This window comes from Leptosomus discolor, chromosome 13 (assembly GCF_034619465.1).
Source record: "Leptosomus discolor isolate bLepDis1 chromosome 13, bLepDis1.hap2, whole genome shotgun sequence".
In the NCBI taxonomy this organism is placed as follows: domain Eukaryota; kingdom Metazoa; phylum Chordata; class Aves; order Leptosomiformes; family Leptosomidae; genus Leptosomus; species Leptosomus discolor.
Window position 1 is genome coordinate 15267482 of NC_141403.1, and position 15742 is coordinate 15283223.

The window sequence follows — 15742 nt, forward strand, 5'->3', positions numbered from 1 at the left end:
CCACCCGCCGCCCCATCTCACGACTCCCAGCCTGCCCGCCACCGTCCCCCCCCCAACCCCCGCCACAGCCCCCCGCCCCGCGGAGCAGCCCCCCGCCTGCTCCCGGGCGCCCCTTCCCCCGCCGTGCCGCCGCTATCCGCCGCGGCCGCCTGCCCAGCGGCGGGGCCGCCCCCCTCCCCGCCCCGGGGGAAGTCCCCACCTCCCGACCCCTCCTCCTCCTCCTGCTGGAAGGGGAAATATGAAGCGGAGCCGCCGCTGCGCTCCGCGGAGACGACGGGGGACGCAGCAGCGGCGGATCGGGCACCCCCGGGCACCGAGCGGCGGCGGCCGAGCCGGAGCCCTGCCGGGGCGGCTGTGTGAGGGGCGGGAGGCCTGAGGAGCAGCAGCAGCAGCGGCGGCGGCGGCGGCCCCCCCCCTCGGCTCCGGAGGGTGCCCGCCGGTCCGCGGCCCCGCCAGCCGCCTGCCCCCCAGCGCCGGGCCGTGGGCTGCCCGCGGCGGCGCTGAGGCGCGGGCGGCGCGGCGGGAGGTGGCGGCCGGAGCGAAAGAGCGGGACAGGGGGGCTGCGAGGCGGGGAGATGTCCGCCCCGTACGGCAGCCTGATGAGATACCTGTTCCCAGCCCTGCTGCTGCACGGTGAGTGCCGGGCCGGGCGGGACACCGGATCGGCTGCCTGGGGGTCCCCAGCCGGTGGGTGACTACTCGTGGTGCGCCCGCAGCAGCCGGCTGGTTTGCGAGGGGGCCCCATCACCTCGTTGCTGGGGGCGGAGGGTGGCGGGTGGGTGCGCTCGCTCGCCCGCCGTGCCTTGCGGGCGTCGGGTTGCTGGGGCCGGGACGGGTTCTGGCGGAGGAAGGGTCCGCAGGAATGCCGAAGCGGGCAGAGCCCTTGTGCGCTGGCTCTGTCTCTGCCTGGACCCCCCCCTGTGAGCGGCACCCCTTCGCAAAACGCGCGGGTGCGGGTACCATCGCGCAGAAAGCGTCCCGCTCCGAAGTTGGGGTCAGCGGCGTGATGTTGCGCGCCCGCAGCTGCTTGGATGGAGCGGCTGGTCCGGGCACCAACACAAAGGTGCTTTTACTCACCTCCGGGCGAAGGGCTGGCTCTACCAAACTCCGAGGAGCTTGGCCGAGGCATCCTGCGGGACCCGCGTTTGACCTGCAGGTGAAAAAGAGGGTTTTGACGTGGAAGTATGAGCTGGGAAGCGTTAGGGCAGCAGAGTGTACCAGCACCGAGGCGTGTACCCAAATGAAATTGCTTTGCTGCAGAGCACTGAGATTCTGGGTGTCATTACGCACGGTCGTGCTTTGACACTCTCTCAGATTAGCCCTGGTCTGACATTTCTCTGAAACTGCACAGTAAGCAAAACGTTAGTGAGAAAAGCCCGTGTATTTAAACTTAAACTTACAAGTTCAGCTTGTAAATCTGTATTTAGGCACTTAAACAGATAAGCCACCTTTCCAGAAAGCTGGTGTTCTTCAAGAGCAGCTCCTGTAAAGGAGGCTACTTAATGAGCTGCTTAGGTATGTCTAACATTTGGCAGCCAGATTTGAAAAATCTGGGCGCGATATTGTTCTGAAAGAGTGACTCAACCTACTCTGTTACAGCATCGTTCTGAAGAGTGTTCCTAATTCTGAAGTACTTTGTAGCATCCAGCCTTCTTCGGTTAAATTTCTTAGGACCCTAGTCTTACTCGTAAAAAGAGGAATTTTTTTTAACTATTACAACACAAGTAACCTACATGGATTCAGTGTGAGATCTGTGAGATCTGTAAGGATTTCAAAGCTATTCCTGGGGTTGATTTTTGTGGAGCAGGGATTGTCTCTCTCTGTGTTTGTACAAGTGCTAAGCACACAGATGGTATTTAATAGATAATAAAGAGCATGGGCTTCTGATTGTGTATGTTGTTTTGAGAAAGAAAGAACAGGAGACCCTGTTCCCCAGGAGGGGGTTTTATACCCTTCCCACAGCTCAGCTATGAAATCCAGAGAGTGTAGAAACACGTTTAGCTGAGCCAGACCTGCTGGGATGCCAGAGGTGTTCTTTAAAACTCTGTGATCTGAGATGTAAAACTCAAAATGGGAGGTTTGAAGTTAGAGGGTAGAGAGAGGAGGTGTAATTACAGGGTTGGACTCCCCAGCTCATCTGCTTGGAATTACAGAGCAGAGCTGAACCCTGGCTAGAGCAGGAAACAAATCAGGGCCAGTGATCAGATCAAAACAGCAGCTGCCAAAAGAGGATGAAGGAGGAAAATCATCTATTTCTTCCATCTGCAGTTGTATTTCAGCAAATAACACAAACCTGAGTTCTTGTAGAAAGATCCAACTCAGTGCTGTGTATGTAAAGATAAACACCTTGGTAATGTAGCAGTGCGTGGTTTGGCTCTGAGCTTCAAGCACTGGGAAACTACTGCCCTCTTACAAACTTGAAAATGACATCAGTGGCATATAATGCACTGAAATGTAGCTCATCTAAATGTATTTACCCTGTGGCTTTAACTTCGCCTACAGCTTTTCCCTCTGTGCCATAGTCAATAGGAACATCCTTCAGTCAGCAGCTAGCCTGAATTGGTAATATGTAAGAATAACCAGCAACTCCAAGGGATCACAGTGTTAAGCCTCTTTACAGCACGTGGTGTTTTCTTTTGCATTTCTATTGCACATGGCAATTTAAGGGTTAAAAGCGAGTGAGTGTGGGTGGGTGCTTGAGGATTTTGGGGGCTTAAAGCTTTATAACACAACTTAAAATGTCCTATAAGGCTAAAGCTTCTGCTTTCATTGCATTCAGAAATGCCTACTTTAACATCACTGAGTTGAAATTTGGAAAAACTTGTCTTTGTTAAATAAAACCTGTACAGTGTTTAAAAAAAAAAAAAAAAAGAAAAAAAAGGTTTGCAGCTGGAAGTTGTCCATTATCACTGTTTTCTTTGCTTAGACAAAAAGTCACAGAAGTTTCAGATGTCGAGATCATTCAGCTCCAGAAAACCCAATTGATAAAAGCTATGTTCAAATGGATTCAAAACAAATTTGGCTAATTTCTTTTGTAAATGTAACTTTTTTTTACAAATAGAGATGCTAAGAAGAAACTTTAGCGTATTTCTGATTATGTTACTGTTAGAGTAATGAATTAGAAACTTTAAAACAATTTGTTGATAACATCATGGAAATAGTACTAATAAAGATGATGAAGACAGGACTGCTAGGCTTTTCAGAGTGAATTGTTTATGCTTTTAGAAGTTCTTTGGCAATATTGCTTAAATCAGTTGCATAGAAGTGTTTTATTTCAAAAGCTGTTCAGAAAAATAAGAAGTAAATGTATCAGAAGACATAAATACCCGTATCCATAAAACGGACAAATACTGTGTTCCGTGCTAGAGGTGCATGTGATCTGTTCCCCCAGTGAAATACTGCATTTGGAATTGTGGAGGCCAATAAAGAGAGAAAGAGGGGAAGACACGCTGCTTAGTGTAAGACTTGTAGAGTTTGCTGGGAGAGTTAGAAGGAGGACTCAATTTTATTCCCAGTTTCGTCAGTGTAAGTTTGATTTCACTCATCTCTGTAACTTGACTATGGGCTAACAGTGGTATGATACAGGTGTCATGAAGAGAAAGGGCAATTTTTGCGCTCTGTGGGGTGTCCACAGGAGGTAGGCAGACACGAGATGAGGCCCAAAACTAGCCTCAACCACACTGAAGGCAAATACCTTCAGCTATTTAAGGCAAGGCTAGGATTTTATTACTGATGCGACGCTCTAAGCAGGGCTGATAGAGGGCAGGATTATATGCAGCGAGCTTGTTTAGCGTTGTCGTTACTCAGACGCAAGCCCCATCGGCGCTGGGGGCAGTTCCACCTGACTAAATCCTGGTGCCGAGCTGTGGGCGGAGGACGGGGCGGAGGTCTGCAGGCTGCACGGCAGGTGTCTCTGCCAGAGTGCAGATGTTTCCTTCAAAGAGGGCAAGACCAAACTGCCATCGATATTGAATTGCACTTACAGCCCGGTGCTGCACCCACTCATGCCAGTGCCAGAGCTCCTGCTGCCCTGACAGGAGATGGGCTTTCACACTTCAGACCTTCATAAGGAAGCCCGTGCTCTGGGCAGTCGTGTTTCGCCTGGCACGGGCAGCAGCAGCAGTCATCCCAATTAAGAGCTGAACTTCTACTTAGTGGTTATCAGCTGCTTGACACTTGGTTCTCTGATCTCTTCCAAGATGGGGAATTGAATAACGACTGAGCTGTAGGAGAACAGGGGACCTCAATGCTGGGCCTGTCAGCCTTGGAGGAGGTTTTTTTTAGCTGTCCCATCTAAACATACTTCAGATCTCTCTTCAGGATCTTCCACACTGAAACATTCAGTTCTCATCTCTTTGAAAGCTGTAGCTGGAAATTCTGTATGCACAAGAAAGGCAACAGATACATGTGAAAGGAAATCATTATCCCGTCTGCTTCCATGGCCATAAAACCCAGCTTTCCTTTCCCAACCCTTTTGTTTGTAGTAGCTAATTTAGGTCCCAATCCTGCGAGGACTCTTTGAAGTTTCAAGTGCAGGGAAAACACTGGTAAACACAGACCGCGGCTTGGTAACAGGACATTATATTCTCCATGGCAATTACGTAAGTTTACGCTGTAGCTAAAAGCCTGTCATGGGCGTTATCTAACACTATCCCACATCAAGAAAGAGCATAATCCAAATGTCTATTTATTTAATTGTGCAGAGCAACTGCCCAGATAAGGAGAGGTACAATCTTAATCCAGCCAATTATTCTTTATCTGTTGTAAGATTTTTCAAGTTTGAAACAAGTTCTAACTTGAAAAGTTTGCCACAGAAATAAAGCACAAATGTTAAAATGTTTCTATCGGAGATGAAGCCATCACGTATTTTGAACTTGTACTATCACTCAAGGTTGTTACAATTCGTAATAAAATTGTGCTCTTCTAGATTTACATTGCTATAAATGAAAGAAAAAGTGAAGTGGTTCCTGCTGAGCAATTCCAATGTAAATCCAGGTTTGAATCCTACTTTCAGGTAACATTTACTCTCCCATTTAGGAAAGGATGAACCCCCTGAACACCTAGTAGCTTTGAGTCTGGTTTGAAGCACTCCACTTGGACATGTTTGAAGCCATGGTTTAGATTCTGGTAGAGGTAGTCATTAAACTGATTAAATCTAAACAGATTATTTGTGTTATACTTTAGCAATCTGGCGTAGCTGAGAACAGAATTTGGCCAGGGTGTTTAGGCAGGAATTAAATTACAAGAACTTGTGTTCAAGCACAACTCTACTTACCATTATCTTTGTTGCAATTGTACATTATTTGCCTACTATTTTTCAGAAAACTGAAACATTTATTCCAGCATCTTGCAGTTTTTGCAGAACTGTTGGTGAAGAGCTTTGTCATAGCCATTTTGCTATTTGAAACACGTTTGGGTAACGGGCTGCCAACAGATTGCTCTTTTAAGATTTGTATTTTACTCGCAGCTATGTGCGGAAATCTTTGAAGAACTTGAAAGTAACCTATCTTCCCTTAACAATTATTTTTATCTTGAATGGTTGTTCCCACATCAGATACAGGTTTATAGGTGAACCTGAGAGCCTGAAGTCCTCTGTCTGGTATAGTGCATGCTCCTACCCATGTCTTACTGGAGTGGCAGCTGTGCCGACCACCAGTTTCCCACTCAGATGGATGTTGCATCTGACCCTATAAAGTGTGGTCTGTGAGGGCCTGGGCAGGATCCCCAGCTAGCTGTAGCACCTCTTACACTATTTTCAGTTAGTTCGATGCTAAAGCTGTGATTTACGCTGCTAGGGCTTGATTATGAAAGAGAAGTTGGATATCAACTCATCAGAAAATGCATTTGTTTTGTTTTGTTTTTCTAGCTGGCATTTCTGATGGATTCTGGAATTTTCCTTTTCCTTTTGGACTTGCTGCTTTGTGTAAACAGCCACCATGGGGTGGGTGATACAATCTTACGACCTCTGGTTGGGATGTAGCTAAAGTGAAAGCCAACCAGAGGCTTCACAGAATTATTGCTGTTCGTTTCATGCAAAGATTGTGTTTTGTTTGAAGTCTGCCGTACTTTTGAGTAATAATACGGTGAATTTATTTAAATTTTTTTTAACAAGTGGGTAATATTCCTTCATAACACACAAAAGTTTACAAGTCAGTCAGTCAGAGAGAGTCTGAGATACTTACATGGCATGTCATGGAGGTACTAAAACCTACCATCTGTCTGTGCTGTAGAGAACAGCAGACTTGGATCTCTTTGAATGAAAGCAGTGGCTCCAACTATGTTGCAACTGTGTCTAGGCTCCAAAGTGGGATGTTAAAGAGCCATGAAATTCTTTTCCCAGTTTCATGAAAGAACATTTTAACCTTGAGCCTTCCAGCAATGTCCCATTTATCATGGTGAAGTGGATCTTTTAAAATTAGTGACATCGTCCCTGCAGGACCTCAGTTTTGCGGAGCACCTCATTGTGCACTGCCAAGAGTGGAGCAGAGGGACACTGCTCTGCCTCTGAGCAGCTGCTGCGAGGAAGAGCACAGGACGATGGTGTTCGGTTTACTGCCCTGTGCGGGAAGCATATCACCAGTCTTGGTCTTTGATCTTCAGATGGTACAAGGGGAAGTTGTGGCTCCTTTGAATGGTAGTCGTATGTACAGGCATATGTCAGCAAGTACAAAAGTGTTGAAATGATTGCTTGGTAAGGATAAATTAAGTATTTCCTTGCCTCAGCAACACAAACATAGGTAAAGGTCCCATCACTGCCATTTAATTTTATACCATAATTCATATCCTGATACTCATGTCCTATTTACGTGATGTTGCCTAGCATGTGTGTGTTTTCTACATCCCTTCCTCTGTCTCTGCAGCCTTTCTTATGTTCTCATGCCTGTCTTGATTACTTAAACTTGTTCCAGCCCTCATTTGTCACAGTTGGGTGGATAGAGTCCCAAACAAATAGCCTCTTCGCAGGTACAGATCTCTGGGGCTATCAATGCAAATCTCCCTTCCGTCCGCTGGTTACAGTTTGTCATTTGCAAGTTGCAGACAGAGCTACATACGTGTGACAGGGAGAGCTGGGACCCAGTTGCTGTTGAGCTACATCAAAGAAAAGACACTGTATAATACCACATAAAGTTTGACTCCTTTTCGAAAACCCCTTCTTTTCACTATTTCCTCCAGGGAATAATTGGGAACGTGTAATGTGGTTACTGCATTTTCTCCTTTGATATGTGCGCATACAAGATCCACCCACAGAAAGATTTTTGCTTGGAGAAATTAAATGCCCAAGTATGTTTAAATGAATAAATCATTCATTTTTAAGTGCGTCTGTGTTCATGAATCATATGACATGAGCTAGGCAAAATACAACTGCTTAAAAGCAAGTGGTATAATAAATATGCCTTGGAAGTAGTCACTTGAACCATTTCAAAACCTCCTCTTGATGGCAGATTTCAAACGCTTAAATACTTCAAGTGGAAATCAAAATTTTCAAAGACTTTTCCAGTGTGAGATAATTTGTCTGCAGGAGACACCCTAACAGCTATGTTTCTGTTGGAAGTTAGTACTGATGGCTACAGCCCCTACCAGGAACCTTGCAGGAGGTGTTACTTCTGACCCAAAAGGTGCTCTGAGCCCATGGACAGGAACAGTCACTCCATTTCAGAATGAGCTGCTGAAGTAATGTGAGCGGTTTGAGTGTGTGGAGACTTAGAGATGGAGAAGGGTGTTGGAAGGCAAGCTCTGTCACTAGCTGTGATTCATAATGACAAAAATACATATACTGGTAAGCTCATCTGTACCTGGATGAACTTGTTCTCCTGGTGATGCAAAGGCCTGCGATATCCGCCCCATACCCACAAGGTTTGAGATAAACCAAGTAAGTTTTTGAGAGTGTCAAGTGCTGCTCCAGTTGGGGTGGGCTGCAGACACGGCACAGCACAGAGCTGCTGTGCAGAGGTGCTGGCTTCAGCCCAGAAGGCTGTACCAGCACGTACATGGACCAGTGACCCTATCTAGTAAATCCTGTCTCTCCAAAGATGTAGTCAGCTCAAACAGAGCATCACCCTGCTGTGGCCATACCATTTCTGAAGTGCCATACCATTTCTGGCTGCAGAATGGGAGTTGTTCGGCATGAACGTGAGTGACTCTGCTCAGCAGTATAGAAATATGTGAGAAGCCGTGACTTCCAGAAAGGGAGAAGAATTGACCCCCTGAAAATCAGGCTCCTTTAAGGGCATCTCAGACGGCATGCTCAAATATCAAAGCATCACCAGTATTTATTACCCTCTAGAAATTAAGGCCATAAATTCTCCTTCACACGGAAGAATTGTTTGTAACCTGCAACAAAGCTACCAGAATTTTGCAGTAAAGACTGTGTGAGTTTGTATTCGTTAATGTCATTAAACCTTGAGATCATTCAGTGGTAAGCACTGTTTACATTCAGGTATTTATTGTATTCTTTCTGATCATTCTTTGCCCTGCCTACTGGATAAGTCCTTGCCTTCATTTAGCTTAGGAATTGCTATTTTTAAATAGTGGACATGTATTTCTATTTTTGGCAATGCCATTTCCCAGGTGTTACCCAAGTTTATTCCGGAAGATCTAGGATGTAGCCAACTTAATGAATCACTGACACCGTTTTCTTTTTTGCAATAGGAAATGGAAAAGGTTTGAAACAGTGTCTACCTAAAAAAAAAAGTAATACTGATTTTCTTATCATTTGTGTAGCAATGCTGTGTGCTGCCCAAGCCCGTGCCTAAGCGTTAGGTGGGGCCTGGGGAATGAAGCGTAGGGTCCTGCGTTTAGGCAGCTCAGCATGGTGTAGGGGTGCACCACACACTGGCGATCCCCAACAGCCCAGTTCCCGAGCCAGGTCAGCCAAGAAGGCACCAGAAAAGATGGGGGTGAATCCCAGGCCCTGCCCCTAGGAGCACGTGTTAGCGAGACATCCCTCTCCCGAGATGGCCGCCCTGACTTCCCAGGCACAAAACCAGCCCCTCCACCCCATCCCATACTTGTTTTCTAGCCTGCTGGTTCTTAAATTCCTTCTGGCCAAGTAATACAGTCTCCAACCCATTATGTAAGGTTCATATTTGTCACCTCTTAACCTCTAGATGTGTGTTTTTCTTTTGGCCCGTGTTTTCTAACATATCTAAGATCAGGCTGTGCCCAAAAGAGTAAAGACACATTCCTTCTGAAGCTATGTATTCATTTTGTTCAATTAATATTGTGTAGAGAGAGCGCTGGTGGGTTTTGTATGTATACATTACTAGAAACCAAAATTATTGTGTGCTGGAGATAAAATTAACTTTTGAAATTCCTTTTTCCCTTTAAAATAAAAATAGCAGAATCTGCCTTTAATTGACCACCTCAGTCATCACAGGGGCTTCCTGTGTGTGGAGGCTTTGCATTTAGTATCTGTTCTCCCTTGGCTTTAAAGAGTAGTCTTTATTTGCGAGTTTGTTATAGAAGGGTTCAAATTAGAGGTGGGCTGAAGCCACAAAGTTCATGTCTGGATCTGGATGCAACTTCCTAAGAGTATCAAGATCCAGGTTTTCAATTGTCCTGACCAGAGATTATAGAGGCGTCTATAAAATTCAGGTTGACAGCCACATCTCTTGGGTGTGGAGATGGAACGCTTTGGTTCAAGCCCTTTTCCCCAGCGTATTTTGTAAAGCAAATTTATTTAGTGGATTATTAGTGGGCTGACAGAGAGGAAGAGCTTTGCAAATTTTGTTTTTCTTCAGATGAGAGAAAAAATGTAACCAGTACATTCCCATACACATAACAATGGGAACAAGTGTCCTTCAGCACAAGATGTTCACAATCTCCTTTTATCGTGTGGAAGCCATTCTCAGCAGGATCTCATGATAATTTACACTTTTCTATCACAGGGCTGGGAGAAGGTTCTGCTCTTCTTCACCCGGACAGCAGGTCCCACCCTCGGTCCTTGGAGAAGAGTGCATGGAGGGCTTTCAAGGAGTCACAGTGTCATCATATGCTGAAACACCTACACAATGGAGCCCGGATCACTGTGCAGATGCCTCCCAATATTGAGGGACACTGGGTCTCTACTGGGTAAGGAAAGATAAAACAAGATGCTTGAGTGATATATGTGGAAGAGGGGAAGGAAGCAGAGAGGGAAGGATGAATATTCCCACTTTAAGCAGCAGGGGAAATATTGTCTTTAATATGGTGATGCTCTACATTCCAGATGCTTTCTGTATGTTTATGCATAAAAGAAGAAGGAGTGGCATTATGTACATTAGAATAGCATGCTATAAAGCTGTCTTGATGAATTAATTCATAGTCTGGATTTTAAACAGCATGCTGTGAAATATCTTTAAATCTCTCTTTGAATAGGAAGGAGCCCAACAAGTTGCCAAAATGGATACTTTTTCAAACTTAACATTGTACTGTCTTTTACTACATGCATTAGATCTGTTGAATGAGTCTTTGTTTTCAGAGCATGCATCTAGCACAGGTTTTATTAGCAAAAGAAATTATGAAGCTGTATTTCACCAGTTCTATTACTCTCTATACATGATGACTTCAGAGATAATTCAGAGAGTTATTTTGCTTTCTGTGTCTCAGCAGGCAATATTCACATGCTTATTTGATGTGACTTGTAGTAGGGAAGACTGGGGTTTTTTAACAGAAGGGAGCGTTATTTATGTTAAGTAGTGTGGATGTGACAAGGGGGACTAGTTTGAAGGCACAAAAGGACTTGCTACAGGAAGTGGAATTTAACTGCCATTTACACCTTCAGAGAAAAAGAAACCCTACAAATATTGTACAGTCCAAATTCAAGCCAAATAGTTTTGCGTTAACGGTCAGAAGCTTGTATTAACTGCCACCCCTGTTGAAAGTTGGAGTGGAAAAGCTAAGGACCTGATTGTCCATGTCCTCTGCTGGCCAGAGCTAGTGGAGCTACACTGAGAAGCTTCTACAGCAGCATAGAAGCCAGTTCTTCCTACTGTTCTGTGGACATTTGGCACTTCACTTTCTGATGTTATCAGTCCTTTTGTTAAATCTACCATGCAAGAGATAAGAATAGATGTTTAATAAGCCGCTACTTTTTTCAGAGGAGAATCGAGTTATGTGGTGGTCTCTAGACAAAAAGAAAAAGCAAAACATGACTCAGAATATTTAAACCTAAAGAGATAAAGCCCTTAGATATGATCATCATGACGCAGCACATTAATAACAGCGTAACAGCGGAGGAAACTGTTGGTTAATTGACAGGCCACAGGTGCCTAGTTCCTATTTACTCCCATTCATGCCAGAGGGACGTCAGCACCCAAGTGTCTCTGTGGACCCTTGCAGGTTTGCTCAGTTTTGTCACCTGTAGCGTACATGATGTGCCACCTTGCTAAAATTTTGTTTCCATCACTTTCTGTCTTCCCACAGGTGCGAAGTTAGAGCAGGCCCAGAGTTCATCACAAGATCTTACAGGTTCTACCACAACAATACATTTAAGGCCTACCAGTTTTACTATGGTGGCAATCGTTGCACAAACCCTATCTACACATTAGTCATACGTGGCAAAATACGCCTCCGCCAAGCATCCTGGATCATCCGAGGGGGTACTGAAGCTGATTATCAGCTACGCAACATACAGATCATATGCCACAACGAAGCAGTAGCCAAAAAATTAAGTGAGTTGGTGAACCATACGTGTCCTGGATTTATACCAGAAGATAGTCCCTGGGAGCAGGATGTGAGCTACGATTTGCTGAGAGAAGAGAATGGCTGTGAATGCACCAAAGCTCTGAATTTTGCCATGCACGAACTGCAGTTGATCCGCGTGGAGAAGCAGTACCTGCACCACAATTTAGACCACCTTGTGGAGGAGCTATTTCTCGGAGACATTCATACTGATGCTACACAGAGGAGGTACTATCGGCCCTCTAGTTATCAACCTCCTCTTCAAAATGCCAAGGTATGTGTGTGTATGTGTGCCCTGTTATGCGACAAAGTCTACATTATTCAGCTCTTCTGAGCCAGTGCACTAGTGTAACCCAAAATGTAGGTGTGTTTCTAAAATAAGAGGTTGATTGCAGCCTTACAGATGATGCAGCCAATTAACAAAAGTTCACAGGACGTATTTTCTGAGAATAGTAACTTTTCTGTGGTTTATATGACTGCATCAAATATGCAAAAAGTAGTCTGATGAACATAGGTCAATAAAGGCCACTCTGAAGATGGAATCAAAGACTCATACGCAGAAGTGGGAGGGGTTGGCTGGGACCATGGCTGTAGGCTAGCAGCTGTGAAGAGTGTTTCATCCAGGACTGAGAAAGAACAGAAACCAGCATCAGTAGATGCTTGTATAGCTGCAGGAGTGCCAGGGAGAGAGGAAATTGTATCAGCATATGGAAGTTGGGTGATCCATAACCTGAAGAGAAAAAGGAAATTGGAAGGTAGACACATGAAAGGGGCAGCATGAAGGAGAAAAAAAACTGATGGGCTGTGCAGGTCATGGATTCAGACGCAGGCACACACATTAATGAAATGGAAAACATGTGAATTTTGAATGGGGCTCTAATTCCATGTGATAATTCAGTTTTCAAAGGGGCCTCAAAGTGCCCTCAGCTTCACTGGGAACTGATCAGCCCGTAGTAAGCTAAACAAAAATCAAACAGGAAGAGTAGACACTGATGGCCTGTAGCAAGAGGGCTGTCTGTAGATCTTTCCTGGTGACATTTCACATTGCTGGTGCTGCTGCCGTCGGGGTGCTCCAGCTGGGCGCTGCCACAGCATCACTTCCAGCTAATGGGTTATCACCATTTTTAATCGTCACGTCGCAACCAGTTCAAAAATCAGCCACAGCTTATCAGCGATAGCAGGAAACACAACAGGGGAAGGGAGAGTTTTGATGAGAAAGCCTTGGCTTTCCCTTCCATTCAAAACCGTCTGCCCTGGGTTGCGTCTGCCTCCTGTGAACATCAAATTTCAACGGTTCAGGACCTTTAATTGTTTTAATAGCCTGGCCTAGGGATGATTTTAGTCCACAGTCAACTGTGTCTCTATGAAAGCTGCTGTCATTTCTGCCATTCTTAGGCTCTCTTCAAGTGACCAAGGACAAATTTGCATTTTCTTTTTAAACATATCTTTACAAAATTGAGAGTTTCAGCAGCAGCAGATGAACTACAGCACATTTCTCATCAAAATTTTACTTTAATTATTTCAAACAAGTACATCAACTTTCTCTTTGCTTATTTGGGAGTGAGGGTTCTTTCCTAAATCTCTTACTTGCAGGTATCTGTAGGTACAAATTATCTGACACCAGCTGTATGTTGTACCTGTTCTAGAAAATATTGTAGAACTTTTTCTGACCACATGAAACAGAAACAAAGTCTTGATTTAATTCACAGTAGCTGATTATTTTTTCTGGTCAAATCTACTTGTCTTATTATGTGGTGATAGATAACATAGTAAATGCTTACATTTCCACCTTGTAGTAACTTCATTACAGTCAGAATGATCAGGTGTACTATCAACCAGCTTTATAAACACAAGATTTTTGTCCAGGTCTCCTGTAATTTTAGGACACACTGGTAGAGATTTTCCTGCCTGTCTGTTCTGCTACTGTAGCATCACTTTTTCCCTTTAAAATATAATGCCTCAAATTTAAGGGATTAAATCTTGCATAAGAGGCCTGTTTCTTGAGCCAGGTTATCTAAATAAACTGTGAGAGCACTGAAACTCTCATTTGCATTCACAAAGCCCATTATTTCAGATATGATATGACCCATTCTGACCTGAGTGAGTGACATCTCCGTGTGGAAGATAAAAGCAGCCTCAGCCTGCCTGCCTGAGTCACCCTCACGCCATTATCCTGCAGTCCCACATGTCTGGACAGGCAGGTCCTGCCCAGGGTACCTGTGTGCTCCAGTCTGGGAGAGCCTGCAGTGTGGATCCCAGGGGAGGCTTCCATATTCTATATTTACAAGAACTGGGGGAGAGGAAAAGCAAAAAAGCCAACTAGGTATCCATTGGTATTCATGAAGTACAGTGCTTCCAAATACGATTTTTGATAGCCAGGTCTCGGCAGAGGCTGAATCTTGAGGCTGAATTTACGACACTGGAAGCCCATTCATAACAGTGGTATTGGCTACAGAAAGTGCCATTACTAGAGAAAGCACAGGTCAACTTTGAGTACACCAAAATAGATACAGATTCCAGCTCTCCATGATAAAACCACTGTAGTTTAATAAATGGGGGCCCCACATCCTGATTTGCAGGCCACTGCTCGACTCCCAGTTTGGCCATTTATGACTTCTGACAAGTTACATTACCTCTGTTCCTCTTCCAACTGTTGCCTGCATGGTCTGCTTGGCTCCCACAACGTATATATACAGCCTCTGGATTGTTGGGACACCAGTCTCATCTGGAGCCTTCAAGGGTAAAAGATGCGTAGATTTAACACAAGTTTTAAGTGTGCAACAGCGCAGCTTCTCCTTGTGTTTTTGGCTGGCCTCCTCTTGCTCAGATTTGATGTGAGATTTCTTTTTTTCACAAGAGAAGCTGGGCCTGCTGATACTAAGCTCTCAGCACAATATAAATAACAATACCCCTAACAAATGAAGCTTTGCATTAGTTGCAATGAAAGAGACAGTTGGTTTGTACCTAACTGTGTAGTTCTCTATACCAACAGGTTCTCAACCCAGCCATCTGACCTACTGTTTGCCAAATGTAAGAAGAATAGTAACAGAGGTGCTTTTTTTTTTTAAAGTCCAGGCAAACATACCGTTGAAAGGTTATAACCCTTCTTCTTTGAACTCTTTTCCTTTTCTAATTGTTGCTCCACAGGGACCCAGCTGAAAATGAGTTTAAATGCTAAATTGAGTTTAAAACTACAACTCACAGACTCCTCTGGAAACTGGACACCATGAATAAATAGAAACGTTAAATCAACTTGTTTTTTTAAGGTTTCTACAGTCATACCCAGAGGTTGGGGAGGCCAGGAAATTGCTTCTGAAGTGAATCAGGTGTATTGTGTGGAATCTTTCATTTAAGGCTTTTTTCATTTCCTTTTTATTTATTTTTATTTTAACTTATAAAGGCCTGCCTAAAATAAGTTAAGAGGATTCACATTTTGAGTTAAATTTATAGTTAAGCCTCTATATAGAAGAAAGTTCCACCCAGCTCGAGTTTACACAGCCTGTAAGTTGGATGTGGTAGCCACATTCATTACTTATGTGGTTGAAATGAATGGTAATTAAAAGCAAATGATTGCTGGATATGTTAGGAATGCCAAAGCCACATGATCAGGACTTTAAACAAACAGAATTGGACCTTCTCCAAATTCCTGCAGTGATTTCACCACAGGATGGTAAATCAAAAGGGCTGTCCAAAAAGCAGACAGCTTTATGCTGAGCTACAAATCTGAATAAATTCACAGATTACCGTATCTCAAGTGTTCATATAAAATCAGGGAGCTTTTAAAAATATATAATATGTCATCTCTTAAGGCTTTACGAATTCTCTTAGATAAGAACTTACCTTAAAAAAATTCCTCTGTAAAATACGTGGATGTTCCTGAGTGCAGCTGATGAATAGGCCACTGTATAGATTTATCTTAGCAGTCCTCTAGCCTTGCTCAAGATACCAGTTAGGACTTAGGCTGCTGAATGGGGCTGAGCATGTTTGATGTCTCTTGATGTTGCGGGTTTTACCAAGGGGTTCAAGCTATTGCACATACAGCTTCCTCAGCCAGCATGAGAGAGCACATGGTGGAGAGGGC

General features: G+C 44.4%; 1 protein-coding gene across 1 annotated transcript in view; it reads left to right on the forward strand.

The window, feature by feature from the left end:
- Positions 1-575: 575 nt before the first annotated feature.
- Positions 576-15742, forward strand: part of APCDD1 (APC down-regulated 1) — a 28706-nt gene continuing 13539 nt past the window's right edge. The window contains exons 1-3 of the mRNA XM_086472671.1: positions 576-633; positions 9888-10071; positions 11404-11935. Coding sequence (XP_086328797.1) covers positions 576-633; positions 9888-10071; positions 11404-11935 — 774 coding nt within the window. The remainder of the gene's footprint in view (positions 634-9887; positions 10072-11403; positions 11936-15742) is intronic.